Raw genomic sequence first — 21,948 nt, 5'->3', positions numbered from 1 at the left:
TTTTTAAGACCTGCATAAAAAAAATACACACTTATAAAAAGGTACTTTGCTATTTTGGAGAACGAGAAAGTGTAGCAAGACGCAAAAATCAAGAGAAGGCCTTTAAGACGAGTCTGAAACCAAACAACAGGTAGAAAGAATGAAAACCTTCCGTCAGCACTTAATTTTGATCATTTGTATGGTTAGACTTCATTAGCTTGACTAATTTGCTGGTTACTAAACATTAGTTTAGGCAGTTAGGAAATGGACAACTAAGTTAAGAATAGAATACAGAAAGGTTTTTCATACAGTAACCTAATTTAATCTAGTGTGTTAAATGTTATGTTAGCGTGGTAATGTATGCACACAAAGAATCAAAGTGTTCATTTTTATCAGTTGTAATGAATAAGACTCTGGACCATAGTTTAACATATTTACAAACTAATATAATAGAATTTGTCTAATAACATTACACAAGTATAGCTGCGGTTTGAGAAAGCACTTTATCTAAGAAATAAAAATGATATATAATAAGGGTGTACAGGCAAAAGTCAAAGGATGGCAAATTCAAGTGGAAAGCAGAAAAAGTGGAAAATAAGCATCTGGTCAAGGTTTCAAGGGCAATCAGTGCAATACTTTTTTTTTTAAATTTTTTTTTTAGGTAATCAACTAAAAACAACATACACAAGCCTGATGTGAGTGTTGGAGTAATTGAAACGGACAGTCCTTCGGCCAACATTAAAAGACAACCAGCCAATCCCTCCACTGAATCTAGTGAATAAATCAATTTATTACCATCTCTGGATATAAGCTGCGAGCTAGCATTACTAAAAACAAGTAAAGTATCTGAACAAGATTAATTCATTTCCAAATGAATAATGTCAGATGTGACAGATTCTTTGCTGTCCTCATGTAGCTGCGCTGGATGAGGCTAAATGAGCCGATCTGGTCAGTGTGCCAGTGGCCTGCTCATTATGGTCCAAAAAGCTGGTGGTACAAAACTCACAGTCCTCTTCGGCCAGAAGCCAATATTTACAAGCAGGCCTAGATCTGTGAGAGAATTCTATTGAACACAGATGGCAGGAAATTCCTCGGAAATGACAGTGGCCAAAGTCAACCGCACAAAATAAGAGTATCTCCATGAAACAGGCGCATCAAGGCCCGTCTGACAGATACTCTCTTCTTCTCGCCCAGCACCACCTACTGCCTTCGATTACAGTTTGACATCAGAGGAGATTTATTTGACTTCTGTAAAACAAGTGATCACTTTGCAGCAATTACTGTATATTTTTAATGGTTTAGAGGCAGCAGCGGGGGAGAAATAATTGAATAGTTAGGAAAACGTCTGGAGGAGAGCTTCCTTGATGGTCGGTGGTCCGACTGAGAGGTTGAATTTAAGTGTTTGTAATTAGATCACATTTGAATGGAGCAACATTTGAAAATGATTATTCTGTTACCTACACACAGTGCAAATAACCTTCTGTTATACTCAGAGGGGATGCTCGTTGTTTAAAACAAAGGCCAAACCAGATGTTTGAGGAACCACTAGAAGACTCCAATTTCACTTCCTACTTCTTTCTAACTTTTTGTTGTTCTAGAGCAGGAAGAATAATGGAATGGTACTTTGTGAAAAGGATATGTTCAAAGCATGCATAGTAATTGCCTTGCCTTTTGAAGTTCCTGGTTAAAGCTGGGGTCAGTGTGCCTCCTCTGTATCCACATGAATATTAGTCAGGTCAAGATGACTGGGGTTTAATTCAGTCTGAAAATGTGGATCTTTGAGGAAAAACATTGTTTTTCCAAACGCACACAAATTGAGCTGACAGCACTGGTTTCTAAAGCCGTACACTTCTGCGGCACAAAGTAAGCTGCGTCCCCACAAATCCAGTGATACATTAAAAAGGTGGAGGACCACTCTTCTTTTGAAATGACTAACAATATATTTAAGTGCCCATGATTATGGGTCCAAATAAAATCCTTACTTTTCAGTTGTGGAAAGTTTTGATAATGGCTGACATAATGTAACCCATTCAAACCAAGAGTGAGGAAGTGAGCTACTACACGGCAGTCTGCCACCAAAGAGCAATAACGCAGCTGAAAAATGACCATGACCTGGCCTGGGGACCTCCTTCACGACTCAAAGAGCACCACAGAATTGGGGTTTTCATAAATATACAGAATAAATAAGACAGGGCCCCAGGTTTTCCACTGAGCAAACCTGTGTTGAGTTTCAAACCACACATACCTTAGGAAGTCAGCAATACCATTCTTTTATTGTGTGGGGAGTCCTCATTCACCATTGGCTTTGGTATTGAGGACCACCCCCCCCCCCCCCCCCCCCCCAAAACCACACAGACACACACACAAATCAGAGAACACACAGAGACAGGAGCGTGCACGCTGGGTAACTTGAGATGGACAGTCCAGCAGACATTATAATTCACTTAACATCAAACAGAGTTCCATAATGCTGCTGTGAGGAGACTGACAGGGCCGCAGTTCATAATGAACCCTTCATCTACAAGTTCAGGAAGAGCCCACTGTTGGCCGTGCTTGAGAAGTGATGGTATGACTCCGGAGCCCCCGCGGTTACAGGGACTAAGGCATAGTGGGGCCTGTAAAAAGCCAAAAATGGTACCAAGTGACACCTATGGAAACACATTCAATCTTGTGTGGTGGGAGGTCAATACACACTTATTTACACAGACAGGAGCCCAGTGTGTTGGAATGGACAGGGCCACCATCAAAGAGCTTTATGAGCAAATATATTCTCACTGCATAAGCATTTTAGTTGTCCAGGCATTAAACCCCTCCTGTGTTTTCCCTTCTCTTGTTTAATGGCTGTAATAAGAATCCTTTTGTTATGATTTCTGCTCTCGCTGCGTCCCCTCTCCACGTGAGGCAGCCGATTGTTGCAGCCAAACTGAGACACGATTTCTGTCTCAGGGGTGAATTTATTTCTGTCTCAACCGTTCATTTTTTTATTTTTTTCCAATATGTGTCCGTCCAATCACTACAGGAGACACAAGTAAGGATGAATATGAACCGCGTTGTACGTTTTGACAGGATCTCGCTTCTTACCATGTATCCTGACACACGAAGAACACGAGCAGAAGGACACCTGAGAGCTTTGAACTGTAGCTTTGACTCAAGATACACTTTTGACTAAGAGAAAGATCTGTGTCACATCAATACAAGTCAGCAGTCTACTTATACTTTGAATATACTGGTTTGTTTGTCAAGATATGTCGAACACAAATACATGAGCTGTGCTGAGCAAAAAAATGATCTAATTCTGGTCTGACACTTAATCCCACCAGGGAGACATTTGATCGGTCCCAAATTCACTCGGCAATATTGAAAAAGCCAAGGTAATGACAAACAACTTTAGCAACAAGAAGAACAGCAAGTCCAGCAGCAGATGGTTTGGCCTCTACAGAGCCCTGATCTAAACCTTGCTGAGTCAGTCTGGGATTATTTGAAGAAACAGTATAAAACACAGATAAATTGTTCCGGCCATGTTTGAAAAGCCACATTTTTCCTGTGGATTCGGAGGGATTTAGGCCGTCTCAGTGTCCACACCTAATCCACTTTGATTTTCGAGAACAGGGCCGTGTGAGGGGTTACTATCTGTAGCGGGAACGGTCTGTTTCTCGTTGTCCGGGCTGCTTTTTATTGACTCTGGCTGTGTGTTTGGGGATCTTCATGCTGCAGAATGAATTTGGAACCAAACCTTCAGATCTCCCTGATGGCACTGCACCATGGATAAGAATCAAAATATTTTAAGTGCGTAAAACTTCCTCACAGTCGGGAGTAAGAGGTGCTATGCAGTCCAAATATATTTAGGTAGAACGCACAGTATGGGGACACTTACAGTAGCCCACATTTTATGTCATTATTTTACACTTAACATTTAAGAAAATTGAGGTGGGGTGGGTCATCAAATAAGCAATAAGGATTGAGAGTAGAGTGATAGACCCAAAAGGATAAAGAGGTTGTATTTTGAATTCTGAAAAGCTTAATCAGTTGATAACAAGCAGAAATGAAAGAAATGACTCTTAATTTGGGTCTCGGGCTCAGCCGTGTGTGTTGCTTGGCTGCTCTTGGACAGCGAGCGTAAACCCTGAATAAAGAGGGAATCTCAAAGGGCTCTGGCCTGTAACATGTGTCAAGCCTTTCACATAACCTGGCACTCATTGTGAAGCCCTTTTATGAACCATAAAAGTATTCATTTCGCCCCTGACCTGTTTTCCAATATAGTCTCCAAACCCATAAAAGGGTTTGCTTTTCATTTATTTTTATTTGAAGAACTTTGAAATGCAAATGTTTGTTTCCCTGCACGTAAAAATTGAGAGAAGCCATCTTAAAGGAGAAATTTGATGTGAAATATGAATTCTACCCATTTTACATCATCTCTAACATAAACATGCGGGTTCGCAGTGCAAGTCTTTTTGTGCTGTTAAATGAGTGTACTTTGGCAGGCCACAGTGTACATATACTGATGCTTCGCCTCTCTTGCTGGACTCCTTCATGGCTCAGAGCTCTTGAGGCTTGTAGAAGACTGGCATCTTTACAGTGGCCTAGATTGGCCATAATTTCACGTCAAATGACAGGCCCGGGCTTGTAAAAATGGACGCTGTGGTAAACTTAGTGTTTACATTTACAGCTAAAGCTATCAAGGGGCATGGCTAACAAGGCCTGTTGACTTTTGTTGACATGTGGTTTTGGGGGCTGTATACTAAACATTTTTTACAACTAAAGTGCATTAATTTCATTAAGTTTACGGTTAAACCTTAATCATGCAGATTTAAGTTTCTCTGCATATCGAATAGTTCTCGAAAAAAAAACACACGAATAGAGTCAAATGTAAAGATAAATACTGCCAATTTAATTGACAGTACTGTCACAGCATCACAGACTGGAACTGCTCAAAAATAAACCCGAATTATTCGTCTCATACGATAATTGTTGAATACATCAAACGAAAAAAATTTCACATTTCACATTGGATTTTGTGTGAAAGTTATCTAAAAATAAAAAATAAAAAAACAAAACCTACTAAAAGTGGTAAAACACTCTCAAAGATGACAGGTTAAAGCACATGTAGTGATATCTAATTCAATAGGAAGCGTGCTTGGCAGTAAAACTAATACAATCTCTTAGAAATATGGGCAGAGTTGGGGGGGTTGGGGGAGATTTCTGAATGGGTTTCCTCCAATAAAATGTCATCCTGGACAAAGGGCTTTCATTTGTCACTCAAACCTGTATCACCTGGAAAAGATACTTGTTATGCTTTCATATATTTGTTGGCCAGAGATACTGTGATGACATAAACATCTATCATCTTAATCACAATTCAAGCCAGTCGATCAAAATCTTGGCTGCGTGGTTTATGGTTGTCAGTGTGAACTGGGGATTTATTTCCCCAGTTCAAATCACAAGTGTAAATAATGCTTCGGGGGACAAATAAAGCATGTTAATTTTACGACACAAGTTTTTGTTTTATTCTACTTTGTTCGTATGCGATCACGCCACACGTTTTCAAATCTGCAACCGTGTTGTTCTTTCCCAGCTTTAAGGAGCTGGATCAAAGATTAAACAATAAAACTCAAAGTTCAGATCCCTATTTCTCTGTTTACTCTGGCTCACTTAACATGTCCTGTATCATTTTACCAACAAATCTAGAAAGCTTGTAACACAGCATGTCTGTGTGTTCCTCCCCAGAAGAGCAAACATACTGTCAAACTCCATGGAGCACAGCAGAGCGCGCCGGGTTGTGTAATGCCGAGGAACAAGCAGCAGGTATGTGTTAGTTAATCAGCGTTTGAATTAAGCTAGAGGCTGAGGCTGTGTTCAGGAGCAGCAGGGCTGTTTTGACTAAACCAGCTCAGCAAGGGCCCAGTCATGGAGACTCCCAGCATTTGTGAAAGATTAGCTGCCTAGTCCTGATGTACAGAGCCAAGGTCAGCCAAAGTGCAGGACTCGGACGCAAGTCAAGCTTTCAACCTATCTCTCCCATCTGCGGCTTTAACACGGCATATCTACTTGTCCTGGTACATGAGACACAGTGAATAATGTGATTAAAGGTTTTGGAGTAGGGTTTGGAGTTCGCTGAGGGGAGATTATACAAACGCTGTTGCTTGTGGAAGCAGCATTACCAGGTTGACAGTCATCCATTAAGATCATGCTGCAGAAGCACATACAACGTATGCAAGGTAATAAAGCATATCAAGGTTTCCCTTTTTGCTCTGTGCACCATCTGTGAGCATTATACCACGTGTGTTGGTTTCTGTTGCATGACAGTGTGCTATCAGATGTGAACACTTCCAATGAGACCGTGCTGAATAGAGGAACAGTAATAGCACACATGCTCTCAGCTTATCATTAGCCAAAGACTAAATGAAAACCAACTGTGTAGGAACAATAAAATAATTTGTCAAGGGAAAAGGGTGCAAATAAATTCTGCTAAGCATTTTCCAATTGGCTGACGCTCTAGTACATGGGGCCAAGTGTGCAGCACCTGGCTGTTGTGGCTCTGACGCTGACCGACTCATTTCAGCTTTCAAACAGATTCATACTGGATCACCATCAATATGAGCTGTACGCGTCGGATTTTTCTTCTTATCGGTATTAGTCAACATGCGCTGTGAGCTGAGTTTGAGGGTAAAAAGTTACATAAATAGACAGAAGAGTTACTCTCCTCCTCTGTCTTCATTCAGCCTATCCGTGACTCAGCTTCAGTGAGGACATTTTCGGGAAGCAAAGCCAGGGAACTCATCTTGAATATTCATGTCAAAAACTCCAAGTGATTAAAGGAAAGAGAGACATTTCCTGCTACGTGAAAGATTTTTGGTTGCTGAAGCCCAGTGGACTCAAGTGTCCCGTCTGTATGGATCCAAGAATCTCAGCATATAAATTTCGAGGTGAATGAAGCTGCTCCTGATGGATTTTGGCTTTCCCATAAAGGTTGAACCCTGAGACAAGCCAAAAGGTGTAGATATCAAGCCACTTAGGACAGCCACAACTTAGATCCAAAGCATTTAACTTTCATTTTCAACACAACTGGCCCACCATCACCATTTTCTTAAATATGAAAGAAATCAAGCTCTGGATTATCCAACATGTAGTTTTTATAAAGCCAAATATTTACTTACAAAGTATCTGCTATGTGCAAATGTTATTCTATCTTTCTTTTTTTCCCCTAAACTGACACATTTGCTGGAAAATATCAGCAGCTCAGCATTTATTTTCATCAGTATTGAGATTTCTTTTTTTTTTTTTTTTTCTTACTTTCAAAAACAAAGCTCTGTTTTGTTTTAGAGACACGCAACAAGTGGCTGACCAGCATTGCAACACACTTCAACCTTAAGCTAGAGAAAAAATAAACACAAAAAACCTTTACACCACAGTGTATTGACCTCCTCATTAGGGTTTTCAATAGGCTCTGCGCTATAATTAGCTGGCTAAAGTGTGAAATGATCAAGTTTCACGGTCAGAGCTCAACACGTCCATGCTGGTTTCCATTTTGACCCAAAACGTCAGCGCACAAAAACAGCGGTGCTTCTAAAACAGCCGACCGCCAGCCCCAAAAGAGAGAAGTGCACAACATGATGTTTGTGTTAAGCTGTGTATTATAGGAGCTGACTTCTGGGTCTTGAGGGGAATGTTAAGCATGTTAATGAAGAGTACATACTGAGGCTATTACTCAGTGTAATATGGACCCATTTAACACACTTTCTGCACAACCCACATGAGCCCAAAACCCAAATGGAGAAAAAAAAAAAAGAGGGCTGCAATTAGCCTCTGCAACAGTAAATCAAAGGACAGAACTGTCCGTCTTCAAAAATGCTTCCAGGAGAATTTTTTTTCCCCCCTAAGACTCCTGCTAAGATGACAAAACAATGCGAAGACAATGAAAACTAGACAAATGCTTTTAAACGCAATTTGAGGAAGATCATTTCAAACACAGAGTAGCCTTGAGATAACAGATGTCTCTGCTGTTTCCACTGCAAACATTTGGGACAGAGGGACCAGCTCATCTGCGAGATGACATTTTTTAATTCCAGATAATGACATCAAGCCAACATCTCTTGTAGGCAGCAACAGCCGAACAGCAGATACATGCTGCAGTCTTTTTACATTTCTTTAACTCGCTGTTTGGCAACTAGTGTGTCTCATTGACAAAAAACACACGTTACACTGCCATGACAGACACCAGCAGGAGAACAAACAGACAGTCACTGTATTTACTAAGAAAGAACAAGTAATATGACTCTCATTATAAACTGCTGCATCGTTAAGACGTTCATCTGTCTGCGGTTGTAGCTAGATAGGTGCCAGGTGTTAGAGAGTGAGGCCATGCGGTGTAGACAGGGCTATTGTTGGCTTGTTGCTTCTCACAACCCTTTAGACTTATACAAGCAAAAAGTGTTCTATTTCAGCATTTCATATGACGTTCTCATACAGACGAAATTCCCACAAAGCGATTAAAACGCAACAAAACGGGAAATTACGTCTTCTTATCACATACACCATCTCCTCGCTCTGATATTAGCCCACCGAAAAACGGCCTTCGCTTTCAAATAAAATGCTCTGTAAATAGTCTGTGAAAATAACCCTAAGCATTGCAAGATCATAGTTCTGGCACGGTTCCTCTAAACTTTATTAACATCCAGATTTGGCCTGGCTAAGCTCCCAGCTGCTTGCGACTTGGATTTTCAAGCATGAACCTGAACGGGACAACAGTCGCGCATTCAATTCAATCTTCCAGTTTCTGTCCAGATTTGCTGCTAAAGAAGGTTTTTTTTTTTGACAAAACATTAGTCCACCTGTGCTACGCTGCTTAAAATGGATGAGGAGGATGATATCACCCTCTGAACTTCATACTTCAGAGGCCTGGCCTGGACAGGCCATAATGAGTTTTGACTCAAGGCTTTGCTTTCAACTTTATTCTTAAAAAAATGATTTAACAGACACTGACTGAGTTCAAACTTGGCTCTCTTGTGGGGACAATAATGCACGCAGATCTATATCTGCCAAGAACTAATGCACATATGAATATCTCAGTCCAGTTTGACAGAGTAGAGAAAGTGCAAGTTGTCATGCTTCAGGTTTGTGATTAATGTACACCAACATTCACAGACAAGTAAAAATAAAGGACTTCTTGCAAAGCAGTCTTCATTCCATCATTACTTTGTGTTCTTATTAGTCTTAGTGAGCAACTTAATACAGTGCATATGACTAGAGAATAACTAATTCTTCCAGAACCTTATATTAACGAGCACTAATAAAGTATATAAACTGCACTATTAGACTTTATAATGTCTTTCATAGTCCTCTGGGGCAGCGCCAGCCAATGGTGCAGAGAGCTGACTGGGCACTGCCCCGTGGCAGCTTCCTGGCAGAGACAGAGAGAACAAGAGGGAGGATAAAACTCAAGCTTTTTGGCTGCTCTCTCCTCTGCACTAATGAAGGCATTAAAACAGCCTCAGCTAAATCATGTTTGCCTGTTTGTTTTTGACCACTCGGTTGAAGCCAGCGATTGATTGGCTGGCTGATTAATCTCAAACATGACTGGCCTTGTAAAAAGAGGAATTTCAGACACCATTTACACAAGATCAGCCTCAGTTTTTAAACATTTCAAACTGCAGCATACTTAAATGGTGATGCGTTTGCAAAAGCTCTGATGCACTCTCAGTAACTTTTATGTATTGTGACGGTTACTCGTATCTCTGTCACACACAGGATGCTGACAGTGGCTTTCTCTCCATATGAAACGTGAGCCCTCCTACGACTGACTCAGAGGGCCCTTTGATACGAAAACATTTTGTGTCTCCTGACCTCCACTTCTTTCCCCTGCCATGTCTCAGTCTCTTTCAGTCTCCGTCTCCAGCCGACAGCTGCGAGGGCCCAGTGAGCTCTCCGGCAGAGTCCAACTCCGGCAGAGTCAGCATCTGTGGTGGACGGCCGCCTTAACTGCCACAGTCAGAGCAGAGCGGATTTTTCTTTGATGAAACACAGCAGCGCCGTGCCAAGAACAGCAAGTGGCACAGCCGAGATGTAAATCAAAAACCCACCCGTGTGCTAAGTCATACAGAGAGGTCTGCGAGAGGAGTCGCTGCCGTCTGAAAATGCATGAGTAATGCACAGTGTATAGACATGTGGTCAGCTGTGGGGGGATGCCTGTCCGGACAACCAGAATCAGAGAAGCCTGTGATTTTTATACAAAGAGTTCAAATTCACCTACAAATCTCGCATGATTCCCAAAAACTTGGCAGCTTATTCCTCTTGTCTGCGAAAGTACGAGAAACTTTTGCAAGTGCTTCTGAAGCCGAGCTTTGGGCTAAAAATACATTTTTATGAAGACATATCTGAGCCAGCTCTGCAGTTGTTGGTTTTTTTTTTTCTTGATTAAGCCGAGGCCCAGAATACATTTTTTCTTGGTACTCCAGGGGTATTTCAACACTTACTCAAACCAAATCCTCCCCCCCCCCTTCTTCTTCGCTGTTTGGATTTATTGGCAGAATCAAAGTTTGGTTAGAGTAAAATGCCAGAGTCCCACCACACTGGTCACATAAGAATGAGAGCAACTGACCTTGCTGAAACCAACAATGGAGACAGAAAAGGACAGCAAAACACATATTCCAGGTTTTTGTGTCGGTTTGTGGGTTTGTACAGGCAAACAGAAACTGTCACAGCCTCCTATAAACCCCTCTCTGAATCCAACTGCAGTCGAGTTGATGCAACACTTTTCTCTTCCTCTTGCCACACATCTCATGTTCCCATACGCATCATGTTTGATTAAGGTGATTCAGCCAAGCAGATGCCAAACTGGGACTGTTCTCTAGCTCTCCATCTCTGGTGGATGTGACTCAGGACGCGCTCTCGTTCCATTACCAAGCATTCCCCCTTCATTTCTCAGGCAGACAGAGGTTTACGGGAATACCACTGCACAATCATCACCGGGCCTTGGCTTTATGAATCAATGGAACATGCTGCAAACATTACACCCTGCAACACCCTTCCCATGCAGCATGCTCACATTTGCCCATAACTCAGTGCTGAGCTCATACAATATGCAAAGACGTGGGCTGAGTCTCTTCAGCTCATGGGAATGTAGTGACTGCTGGGAAAATTCATGAAAAGAATGTTACTATCAAAGTACTACTTTGACATACATAAATAGGTCAGTATATATACTTCAGCACGATTAAAGATCACAAACTCCCACAGAAAGGACGTGCGATCGGCTGCGTGCTAAAAGTAAAAAAAACGAAAATGTTTCATATAACCTTTTTATTAACCATTAACACATGCATTTGGTCCACCTCAGCCGTGAAACTAAGTGAACCACAGGTTCAGGGAAAGACCAAATCTCTGTGAGCGGCAGCAAAACGTTTCCACGACACCTGCGAGCCAAAGCTGCCAGAAGTTGACCTCACTGATACTACTTTTTGGCACAATGAGACCAAAAGTGATGTTGAGAACCACAGTTCCTGTGCCAAACGTCAAAGGCACAAATAAAAATCTCTTGTCAATAAAGACATAATCTGCAGAGATATTCAGGTTTATATTTAGGGGAATTTTGTTTTTGTTTAAGAATAATACCGTTATGATTATGAGCCTCAGCTCCAGCCAAATATTCAGAGCCGACTTTACAGCATCTTTCTTCAGTTTCCTTGTGAACGTGTTCGAGAAGTATGAGCTTCTCAGCAAGTTTTTACTCTAGGTTTTAATTTCACTCTTAGATTGCCAAAGTAGACATATTAAATGAAAGATTGATTGACTGCCCCGTTGGACACTGCAATGGCCTAAAGGACATGATTTATAACGCATTAATAATCTGCACTGCATCGCCTCGTGATATCTGCTGATCAAAGCCATCCATATGGGGTGGATTGTCTTCATTCTTTAACATTAAGGAACAACTTGAACAATTCAGTCGCTCTCGAATCACAAAATTTTATATATCATTTTCGCATCTGTCAGCATTCAGCATATTGAGCCCCGCAACATCACAAATGACAGCTGAAAACTGAAATCCAACATAAATAAATAGTCATTTCTGAGCATACATCAAAGTTGGATTCAAAGCAATCATAAGCCTCAAGTCCACCGCACTTAAAGAAATTTAAAACCTCTTGAAACAGCGGAGGCAAACATTTTCCCAAAATGATGGTTATAGAAACATTTTATTTGACGCAAATCTGATGATTTACGCAGATTTACGCGTCCTCACTCAACAAAGAACAAAATGAGCCATTAGAATGCATATACGTTTGGCTTAATCGCCAGTTACGTTCTGAGGTTACGAGGGCCATATTTTTTAGGACTGTGACGGTAAATAACGTTGCTCTTTGGAAAAATGCAATTACTCTTAAACTCTTAAGAGGAGACAATGCGGCTGAGCCGTAATAAAACGGCAACATGTTTCCCATGCAATGCTTCTTTTGTCTTTCTGACAAAACCGATGCCAACTGCTCGCTCTTCTTTCTGCGTGGGATAATAAAGAAACCACACGGCTTGATTAGAATAGCTGACTTCACCAGAGGCACTTCATGCCTTTCTCCCAACCTAAACAGGGAACTCGCAACCAAAACTATTCACAAGCTACTGGGAAGCTGTCATTAGGCGTTTGACAGTGCAGAGGCTCAAAGCGGCGCTGTAATGGTCGGTTGTTTCTCATAACAGTCAGATTATCGCCCTGCAGTCTGACATCTACAAATTCTGCTGGGGAAAACACAGGAAACTATGTCAGTTCGGGAGAATTCGACATTGATGCCAATGCCACTTCACCACAATAAAGCGCTGCACGGATAGGGTGAGAGTATGTCAGAGCATGGCCTGTGAGGTGTGTGTTTAGCAGGGATGCTCATTCTCTGTGTGTACAGAAAAGATGCTGCTGGCTTTCTATGGCTGTGTACAGGTATGTACAGGTAAGCATGCACCATTTATAAAGACTGTACAGAAAAAAAAACAAAAAAAACATGTCACATGTTGATGTGTGTGTTGGCAAAAGATGGCAAAATGCAGCCAAAGAAACGTGAAATGTTCCAATAATGATCAAATCCAAAAGGCCATTACTCATCTCTTTACAGTCTGAATCAACAGACAGACCTCTTCATTTATCTGAGAGGAGTGTGGGAGTCATGCACACTCCCTCTCCTAACTCAAACATTTTCCTCAAATAAGCTCCCAGACTCAGCAGCATCGTTCTGGCCAGGAGAAACTTCAGTAAGGTATCAAATGATGCTAGAGTACACACTTCATTCAAGCCCGATTTTCTTTTTCGACAGGGGTCAAGTGTTCTTCTTTGCAAGCTAAATATTTTCTTTGCTGGTGGGCACTAATATTTATAGCACAGTGGATGTGCAGTGTTGGGATGATCGGCCGCTGTTCCACTCACAAAGAGCAGCATGCAAGGTTCCCCAAACATAAGCAGCGGCTGTGACATCGGCCACTGTCATTCGCACGTCATTCGACAAAGAAAAATACGGAAAACAGCTTTCCTGAAATTCAGCTTCAAAACGCAAATAGTGTACCAGCAACGAGGCTGCGTAGAAGCAGCAAAGGGGTTTAAAATAAATGTTTTAAAGGAAAAAAAAATCTGATCTGTAACAAGTCTGCATCAGCTTTCACGATCACCATTTCATTGACCTAATTCTGCCTCTCGCCTGCCTATTTACTGCAGTTAGACACTTATCTGAGACTGACAGAAAATAAATTGCAGACAGCATAAATTTGCAGTGTGGGACTGAATGCAAACCTCACTTTTTTTTTTGGCTTTTCCTCAGAGGATCAGGTGAAACATCACCGTCTACATTCGAATCATGTAGACGCTTAGTAATACTTCAATTTTCACAGTCATGGGGTGCAGGTTAAAGGTCAGAAATCTCCCATCTGAGGTGAGTTCTTCCTCCACTGTCTCCCCTCCATCAGGGTAAGTATCACAGCAGGTATTTGTTCAGATTCCTTTCAGTATAAATCCAAAGTAATGATTGAGAGTGCAGCTTAAAATCCAGCTCTTTCTCTCAAATGGGAGTATGTAACATGATCGGTCTGAAATGAGGCATGATACAAAAGACTGATGAGTACTGAGATCACTTTCATACTCCATGCTTTCCTAAAGAGACAGTAAAACTGCATAAAAATGCCTGGAATACAGCGCTTATTCACAGACAGAAAGGTTGGGGGTAAACAGTAAACTTTGTATTACCGAGCACGACTGCAAAATAAGTGAACCAATATGTTTGGTTGGTTACGTTTTGTTCTCCGGAAAAGGGCATAAAAAGACAATCTGACTCAGGAACCTTTTGGAATTATCTAAATATCCCTCAATGGCTTCACAGAGCGAGTGCAAATGTACGCATCTGCTCCGATTTCAAATCTGCACAACGTAATCCAACAAACGGCAAGCACATCTTGCATTTCCATAAATTACGGGCAGCGAGTTCAAAAGCGTTGCAAAGACAATGAGACGATTCATTCTGGCTCGGGATGCTGAGGGCACAACTGTGCTCCAAGAGAACTCATAAATGCCGACACACATTCGGCAGACATATGGTTTGTGTTTGGAAAAGAAGCAACAATAATCAAATCTTCTTGCTGCAAGGATAATTGCTAATATAAAAGTCTGTTCGAGTCTAATCATAATTTAGGATGGGGCTGTAATTACCTCCACCCTCCCACAACAACACTCCGGCTGAACAGGGCGGAAGAGAATAATAGTTTTCACAGTGGACGCTATCTGTGCCACATCTGTGTTGTTGCCAATTTCACTTTTGCTGATGAGCATGTGTGTAACTTTTAACAGAGGAAAACTCAAGTGTTTTTTTTTTTTGTACAGAGGTGGTCTCAAATTAAAAGAAACCGTTGTTAGAAATCATCCTTTAAAAGGGGTACAACTTCAAATATGCCAAGTTCTCCAAGTCTATCAAAACAAGCCAACAACACGCTTATTTTCACGTGAACTAAATGCCACCAAGACTTGTCAACATACAAAGGATATGAGCATTTGCTCGGCAGTCATTCATCATCAGGAACGTCCCCCCCACATATGACAGAGAGGAGACTTTGATTCGGGTGTTATTTATGAATTGGCTTATGATCCAACACGAGTTCTGTGTTTAATTATCAGGCCAAATCCACACTGCTGACACAAACGCAAATACACAGCACAGCTGCACCAAAACATTCACTTCAGGAGAATTATTTTAAATGTGTTTTTTCCCTCCCTTCCTCTTGAAATCAGACTAAAAATGCTGACGCTCTCTTTAATGTTAGTGAATTCATTAATTCGTTTTATGACGATTAAAAATGACTACATAAATAACTTTTTCCCTTCATGTATCGCGGCCAGTCGCCTCATCAGCATCACTTGAGCGTTTTGCTGGCCGCGCTCGCTTGAGGACCGACGGGAGCTTACCTTGAACCGGTGGCAGAGAGAGGCACAGGCGCGCCGTCTTGGCGGACAGATGCGCCCTTTCCTCGGACGGAGTGAGTCGCTTCGGGCTGGCGCAGTTCATGTGAGTCGGGGGGTCTCGGGGGCTCCGGCAGATCTGAGATCCAAATCCGCCGCTGCCGGCTCGCCGCGCGCAGATGTCCGCCTTGCCACCGTACACGGAGAGCGACAAGCCGGTGAAATCTGGGAAAGTTGGGGTCTGACAGTGGCTGACCATCCCGATCTGCGCTGAAGAATTCTGCATTGATCACTCGGCTTTCCCATGCAACGCTGCTCACATCTCCTGCACACGAGGGTCAAATAAATCACTGCAAATTGTAGAAACGCAACATATAAGCTGCGTGTTTTAGATAAAGAAAAAATAATAATTAAATGACATGCGTTTATTTGAACTAGACAAAGAGTTATAAACACCTACCTGCTCCAATTAGCTTATAAGGGGAATATAAAGTGTGATTGCGCACATCATCGTTTTAAAGTGGACAGGAAAGAGTTTGCGAGCCTGATCGATAGCATCCTCTGAGTGAGGATCAGCATGCCTTGCGTCTCTCTCTTTCACTCCCCCCTTTTGAGGGATTGATAGCCAATAGGTCCACTGATCTGCGGGGAGTCAGGAGCGCCAATGAACACCGTGTCCGTGTTTCTGTGGGAGGAAAAGATCTGAATGAGGACGTTATAGAAGCTGCAGTAACAATGTGAGCATCACTGATTCACGTAAAACAGCTGTATTTCTGCTGGGCTGAGCGCTCAGGACTGTTTTATACGGAGTGTCTTCTTCCAGGTGGCACAACTGCGTCTCCACGGAGGATTGGCTTAAATGTGGACAAAACCAGCCCGAATTAAAACGCGAAAGGCCATAAATACACACAAGCTCGGCAGTTCACAATATGTAAACCAAATCTTTTTGATTTATTCTAACGATTCATACCTGGGAAGGCCCACGTGTAGAAAACAATGTCGTGAATTTGAGAGGCCCATGAGGAAAACTGAATCCTGGTGAGAAATCAAAGGTTTTGCGACTTTACATGCAGAGGAATATTCAGAATTATCTAAATCATCTCAATAACTATGATCTTACGTCAGACTGGTCTCTCCTTCATACTTCAGAACTGATTATGATCTTCAGCATTTGTCTTTGGGATAATGCGATTCTGCGGCTCCATCTAGTGGCCTTTCTGCGAGAGAGAAAAAAAAAACACCAAACAAGGACAAAGTTAACAAAAACGCCAGTGGCGAACGCTGCTTTTGTTAAGGACGGACACATGTGTGGGTGGAAGTTCATATAGTCTGTCTGACAGGTGAAAAATGAAAGAACTGCCTTTTTAAAATTTATTTATTTAAATAAAGGGGTTCATCACCTAGAAAAAATATCAAAAGACGTGACTGGATTCCGTGCTGCCTTTAGGCGTCGTTGGAAATACTAGAAACCATGTAGGTGAGCATGAGTGACCAGGGGCCATGTTAATAAAACTAAAGGAATCCTATCAGAAAGCACGTAATTAAGCTTAAAAAATTCTAGCAAGGGGCCTTAGCTTCAGAGTGATTCTAGACCAGTCTCAGAGCAACTCAGAAAAGACTGGTCTTTACGTAGCGAGGAGGCGAGTATGACCAAATTGCCGCTAGGTATACACAATATTTTGCAGACTGTGATTGGTTGTCCAGTAACACACACACACTTGCTCTATTCTATTTGAGTTACCATTCTTTTCTTTTTTTTTTTCTTTCTGCCGTTAAGTTTTGCCTTAATTTTCGGTAATTTTGTAGTTGATTTGATACCAACGAACACTAGCGTTGCGTTTGTGTGTTCATGCTCCTTGTGGAAGGATGTGACAGAACCAAGTCTCAAAGTGATTGCTTTCATTTCTGGTGCTGTGTCATTTCTACGCTGTGCTGCAGATGTCAGCACAAAGAAACATTAACAGCCTCTTTATTCTTAGGGTTAAACTCCAAACTTAGCTTTGTGACAGGGCCTATAATTTAACTCACTGAAGCGTGTGTGCATTACTTGTTTGAATGTGCTCTTTTTTTCTTCATGTCTTTTAATCGTAACACTTTTTATAAGGCATACAAATAGATGTGAACGTCTTGAAGAAAAAAGTTAGGCTGATCCCTGCTAATCCCGCCCGTCTTTCTCCATTCTCTGAGAAAAACTGCTCATGGGTTTTAGTGCAAAAATATGGGACACATGTACGTCAGTATAGTAGCTGATACATTTATCAGAAACATTTCCAATCGGTCCACAATAAAAAGCGTCACTCTACTGGGTCTACCTTCACAAATATAATGGGCTGCTGCTTTCATCTGGCTTCATGTGCATTTTGGGCTTTAGGACAGCTGCAAAGAAGAGAAAAAAGGAGAAAAAAGAAACCAACCTGCAGTCATCACAGTTGTTCTTTTACAAAGTTCAAGGCAATTCCGGAAGTCACAGCACAGTTTTCGTGACTCCTGGAGCCGGCGGTACTTTCTCTTGCAAAACATTTGTGACAAGTCAAAACAGGAAAAGCCCCAAAACATTAGAACTAATTACAGAGGAATTCCATTCAGCTGCTTTGGTTTCAGGGCTCTGGAAGAAACCTGTCCGCAGTGGACATTTTGGCTTCTTTCACTACAGGAAAGAAATCAAAGATGTTCATTGTGGTATTTTTTTTCCTCTATTGAACATTTATGTAAAATTGTGGATTTAAAAAACATTTCGATAACATTAGCTTTTACTTATCTATCTTTTAACCCAAAAGTGTTCACTCATAAAAACAGGCTTGTTTTGGAATTGCAATAAATAAATAAATGATCAGAATAAGAATTCAAAACAAACTGATTCTAATATTTCAACAAGTTGGGGGAAAAAAAAGAGGTAACCTAATTTTAATGTCCCAGAAATAAATTCTGTAAATATTCATCAGTGCTTGAATCTGTGCAACAGTCTACCTGTTGTTTTAATAGACAATTCAGTTAACGTGTTGCAGGAACAAATCTCCCCGTTGTGCTTTCCCATAAATAAATGTTTCGAGATTTCTACAGTAAAAAATACCTGATGATTCCAGTCTCATTCTCCAGGTAATCTCATGCAATAAGCAAAGCTTCACGTGCATCAACCTTCCGGCTAACAGCTAGCTCGCGTCCTTACCCACACTTGTGCCAGCAGGCCAAAAGTAAACTTAATATCTGAGAAAAGGGGGCGGCAGTGGGACCCTTGTGTTGCTATTTGTCTTCTAAAGTGGCCAAGCAGTTGTTTGCAATTACATTAATTCACCATAGTGTATGTATGTATCTCGTCAGTTGTGACAAGTAGGACCAACTGTTGCGAAATTAACCGCCAAAAAAACCCTCGCCAGTACTAAACTTGTAGGAAAATGGACCGCCTCGCACATAAAAATAGCTCAAAGTTAGCTGTGGGTTTAAACTCTCCTTCTTCTTGCTAAACAAATAAGTGGGTGTAGGTGTTTCCCTGCGTAAGTTACGGTCGTTTTGAAATAGCGACAGAGCCATGCAGTACGTCAGTGTTTAGCATTTAGTAGTAGAATGTCCGAGCACACAGACGGGTCTTGAAGGCAGCAGCAGTCGGAGTGGGAGGTGACCCAACTTCCGCGTTAAGACGCGGGACAGGCGTCCAGAGGACGGAACTTTTGTCGCCGCGAAGACAACAAACATGTTTTTGCAGAAGTTTATGGTTTATTTGTTGGCGTCATGCATGTTTTGCTACTTGTTGGGACTCCATATCACGCTCAATGTCATACACTTTCTCTCGCCAAGCCTCGCCAAGAAGCTGATCCTCAAAATGGGTGAAAAGACAACGATGACCCAGAATCCCAAATTTAAGTACGAGGACTGGGGTCTCACTTTTATGTCTCTCGCCTTTGTTAAAACTGCCAGCCTGAACTTGTGGCTGTCACTCAAACAAGAGGCGTTCGTGGGAGGAGAAGCCCCAGACTCGGCTGTGATCACCATGGACGGAGCGAAAACAAGCATCTGGAAGTACATGAAAGGTGCGTTGTTGTTGTTGTTGTTTTTTGTCCATCCGAGCGCCTCAGTTGATCTCTCCCTGATCCCCGCAGGTAACAGACCGCTGGTGTTGAGCTTTGGAAGTTGTACCTGACCCCCGTTCATGTACAAACTGGACGAGTTCAAGCAGCTCGTCCGGGACTTCAGCGACGTCGCTGACTTTCTGGCGGTCTACATCGCCGAGGCTCACTCGACAGGTGAGTCAGTCTTCAGCAAGGAGCCAGGTGAAGACTTTGAGCCCCCCCCCCATTCAAAATAAGAACTGTTTTGTTTAGGACATACCAGCAAGAGCAAGTGATACTTGTTCTTTCTCTTGCTGAGCTGATTCAAATCGTCTATGAACGCAGAAAAAAATATCTCAAGTTGCGTTTGGAAATCGGACATTATCGCCACTGTTGTCTGGTCTGCATCATCTTCCTTTAAACCTTCAGGACCTGATGCTGCGACAGATTTGTATTATTATTTATGTTGCTCCCCTGCATTCTGTTTCTATCCAATGGAAACACTGTCTTTGTCTCCCTCTCAGATCAATGGGCCTTTACCAACAACTTTGACATAAATCAGCACCGGCACCTCGAAGGCAGGCTTGCTGCAGCTCAGATCCTGGTTCAAAACGAGCCCCTGTGTCCCGTGGTGGTGGATGAGATGAGTAATGTCACCTCCAGCAAGTATGGCGCTCAGCCTGAGAGGCTGTACGTGCTGCAAGCCGGGAAAGTCCTCTATAAGGTGAGATCTGTGCGCCACTGTGGCACAGAATAGCTCTTGAATGGTTCATGGTAACGTGCGTAATGCTAAACTCGAGCTATTAGAAAGTAAATTAAAGGCGCGCTGCACTCCACACTCAACATTTTTGGGTATCTGAACAGTCGGATGTGGAAATTCTGCACATTCGTCGCTCTTCTCGTGCAGTTATGCGACCTTAAGTAATGGGAGGATGTGGAAGTCGGCCTCAGACTGCTCTCCTGGCTCGCGCTGTTGCGTGAGGAGGAGCAGTCACTGAAATTCTTAGCGCGGCGTCAGATAGATCGCATAGATAAGCGAGAAACGCGGATTATGTGACAAATATGCGTAGAGTTGGGCTGGTCTTCCTCTAATTCCAGTGAAAGCGAATCAAGTACTAAGCACACCAGTAACGTTTCTCCCGCTTTTTCTCTCAGGGGGACATGGGGCCTTGGGGCTACGATCCACGTGAGGTGCGTCCTTTCCTGCAGAAGATGAAATAAGGTGGTTTGGAAATCAAGTCATCTCACCAGTCTCACATGGACGGGTGGGTGGGCTCATCTGAGAGGCGGAAGCCTCTGTGTTGTAACCGATGTGCATTACTGATATAACGCCTCTTTATCAGATTCATGTGGTAACGACAGACTCCGACATAAACCGCTTTGTAATCCCCAGAAACTAATGTTGGCCTCAGAGCTCGAACTCCTCTCTTTGTTTCTCAGTGACGGCTACAGATTCAACCATTGGCCTCTGTAGCCCGATGAAATGAAACGCGGGAACGGTCGCTGTCGTGTTGCCAACGTGTTCTGTAGAAATTATCTTTCATATGTTTCGCAATAAATACTCCAAAGTCATCCAGCAGCAGACTGCTTTATAAATGACGGTTACAGCGCAAACCTCTGGAAACTGTAACTTGATGGAAGGCGATGTTAAAAGCAGGCGCTCTCTGAGTTACGGTGGAGCATTTCTTAGACATGGTAAAACAACTGGATTCCAAGTTAAAACTGACCAAAAAACATTGACTTTGTCAGCATCAGCTGCTGACTTTATGCACCTGGCATGAGGCTCATCTCGTTACTGCTTTCTTTCGTCCTCCCACTCCACTGCAGTTTTATAATCATTACTATTATATAAATATTCCACAGCATTTCCATTAAAGCGGCTTCATTGCATTGCCTTTGTCTTGAGTCGCTATGACTCTTCAACTTATCCCAGTCCTACTGAAACAGATTAGGACCGCTCCAAAGCCAAAGACCGCTCTTATTGCGTCACGTTTCCTTACAGAAACGACTTCGGTGCATTAATTATGACGCACACGGCAGTTTTTGGACACGCGAGAAAAACTGCTGTGTTATGTGCCTTCTCGTCTGGGGGCAGTGGATTACGCAATTGTGGAGCGTTGCATTCAGACCCTGGCTCTTATCTCATCACATTAACTCATTCCTGCGTCTAGTGTCCTTACTGTTACGCAACAGTTCAATCGAAGGCATAACACTGTGTATGTTTCCTCTTTGTTAAGTGGATAAGCACAAGATAAGTACTCTTATAAAGCAAAAATGTCGCGGTTGCTACATTTTGAAGCTTAATTTCTTTCCCTCTTGTAACCTGTCTTCAGCAGCATTAAATAAATAACCTATTTAAGTTTTTTGTGTTTTTGTAAGTTCCTCTAAATGATTGCCATTGTGCAGTGATCCCTTAAAACAATTCTCTGACAGACACCAAATGAGAAGCCGTGTTTAAAAAGAAATCGGCTCATATTTGCAAGTCTATCACATGGAACTGACGGACGA

The 21,948-nt window shown here is 42.2% G+C and overlaps 2 protein-coding genes across 2 annotated transcripts in view; one reads left to right on the top strand and one right to left on the bottom strand.

The window, feature by feature from the left end:
- The window catches only part of glis1b (GLIS family zinc finger 1b), a 68,091-nt gene extending 52,012 nt beyond the window's left edge, over positions 1-16,079 (bottom strand). The window contains exons 1-2 of the mRNA XM_072389680.1: positions 15,858-16,079; positions 15,404-15,722 (exon numbers count right to left, since the gene is read on the bottom strand). Coding sequence (XP_072245781.1) covers positions 15,404-15,683 — 280 coding nt within the window. The 5' untranslated portion in view covers positions 15,684-15,722; positions 15,858-16,079. The remainder of the gene's footprint in view (positions 1-15,403; positions 15,723-15,857) is intronic.
- A 2,934-nt stretch (positions 16,080-19,013) lies between these two features.
- Positions 19,014-21,801, top strand: dio1 (iodothyronine deiodinase 1). Its single transcript, XM_072389679.1, has 4 exons — positions 19,014-19,422; positions 19,492-19,635; positions 19,965-20,164; positions 20,596-21,801. Exons 1-4 carry the CDS (start codon positions 19,086-19,088, stop codon positions 20,659-20,661), a joined length of 747 nt encoding a protein of 248 aa, XP_072245780.1. The 5' UTR covers positions 19,014-19,085; the 3' UTR covers positions 20,662-21,801.
- Positions 21,802-21,948: the final 147 nt, after the last annotated feature.

The sequence above is a fragment of the Leuresthes tenuis genome, unplaced genomic scaffold (genome assembly GCF_036924035.1).
Source record: "Leuresthes tenuis unplaced genomic scaffold, fLeuTen1.0.hap1 SCAF_7, whole genome shotgun sequence".
NCBI lineage: Eukaryota > Metazoa > Chordata > Actinopteri > Atheriniformes > Atherinopsidae > Leuresthes > Leuresthes tenuis.
The sequence above is the reverse complement of the archived record's forward strand: the minus strand, read 5'-3'. Positions and strand labels throughout refer to the sequence as shown.